General features: G+C 68.8%; 1 protein-coding gene across 1 annotated transcript in view; it reads left to right on the top strand.

The window, feature by feature from the left end:
• The window catches only part of ACAD9 (acyl-CoA dehydrogenase family member 9), a 39,393-nt gene that overhangs the window by 36,758 nt on the left and 1,595 nt on the right, over window positions 1-1,040 (top strand). The window contains exons 14-16 of the mRNA XM_077766847.1: window positions 80-206; window positions 376-453; window positions 838-966. Of these exons, the coding sequence (XP_077622973.1) occupies window positions 80-206; window positions 376-453; window positions 838-966 (334 nt within the window). The remainder of the gene's footprint in view (window positions 1-79; window positions 207-375; window positions 454-837; window positions 967-1,040) is intronic.

Raw genomic sequence — 1,040 nt, forward strand, 5'->3', positions numbered from 1 at the left:
GGTTCCGGGGTGCCGAGGGGGACCCTGCGCTGGGAACCCGCAGTGGGGCCTGAGGCAGTGGGGCCGGGGCTTTCCGCAGTGAGCTTAAACGCGGCAACATGAGCACGGTCATGCAGACCATCGGCCAGAAACTTCGAGACTCCATAGGCCGGACTGTGGACATGGGGCTGACGGGGAAGCTGGGGGCTGTGCACCCCAGTGTCGCGGTGAGTGGGCCCATGGGTGGTACCCCCATCTGGGTGCCCTTCCGGGGGCTGTGCCCAGGGCGCTGGGGAAGACGGCCCCAGCCCGGGCCCCAGAGTGCCAGCCGGGCTGTGTCCGGGCGGGACAGGCTCCTGCACAGCAGACTCTGAGCCGTCACCCCCCCCCCACTAGGACGGGGCCAGCAAGCTCGAGGAGAACGTGTATTACTTTGGCCGCACCGTGGAGACCCTGCTGCTCCGCTTTGGGAAGGTACCTGGGCGCCAGGGCGTTAAGTGCCTGCCTTTGGGACCAGGCCTAGAGAGAAATCTCGGAGGGATGCCGTGGCGCTGGCTGTCCCCGGGGCCCCGGACGGGGGGGTGCCTTCCAGGTGGAGAGCGCTCCTTGGAGGGGGGGGCAGCCCCACATCGAGGGTCCCGATCTGTGAGGCTGTTGCTCCCAGGGACCTGGGGGCTCAGGGTTCTGGGGCCTGGGCTCCCCCTGGCCCCAGTCGAGGCAGAAGGGAAAACCAGTGCGCCAGCCTCCCGCCCCCCAAAGGGACGGCGGCGCTCGCTCCCCTCCACTGTGGCGCGAAGGGAGGCCCGGGCAGGGCCCCTGGGCTGCGAGCCCCCCCCCACCCCTGGGCTCTGTCCCCAGACCATCGTGGAAGAGCAGATGGTCCTGAAGCGGGTCGCCAACATCCTCATCAACCTGTACGCCATGACGGCCGTGCTGTCGCGGGCCAGCCGCTCCATCCGGGTGGGGCTCCCAAACCACGACCACGAGGTGAGGGACTCGGCTTCGTCCTCTGAACTTTAATGAGCCCAGTGGTTGGGGGGGGCGGGGTGTTGCTCAGTGGA

The sequence above is a fragment of the Crocuta crocuta genome, unplaced genomic scaffold (genome assembly GCF_008692635.1).
Source record: "Crocuta crocuta isolate KB4526 unplaced genomic scaffold, BGI_CrCroc_1.0 scaffold296, whole genome shotgun sequence".
NCBI lineage: Eukaryota > Metazoa > Chordata > Mammalia > Carnivora > Hyaenidae > Crocuta > Crocuta crocuta.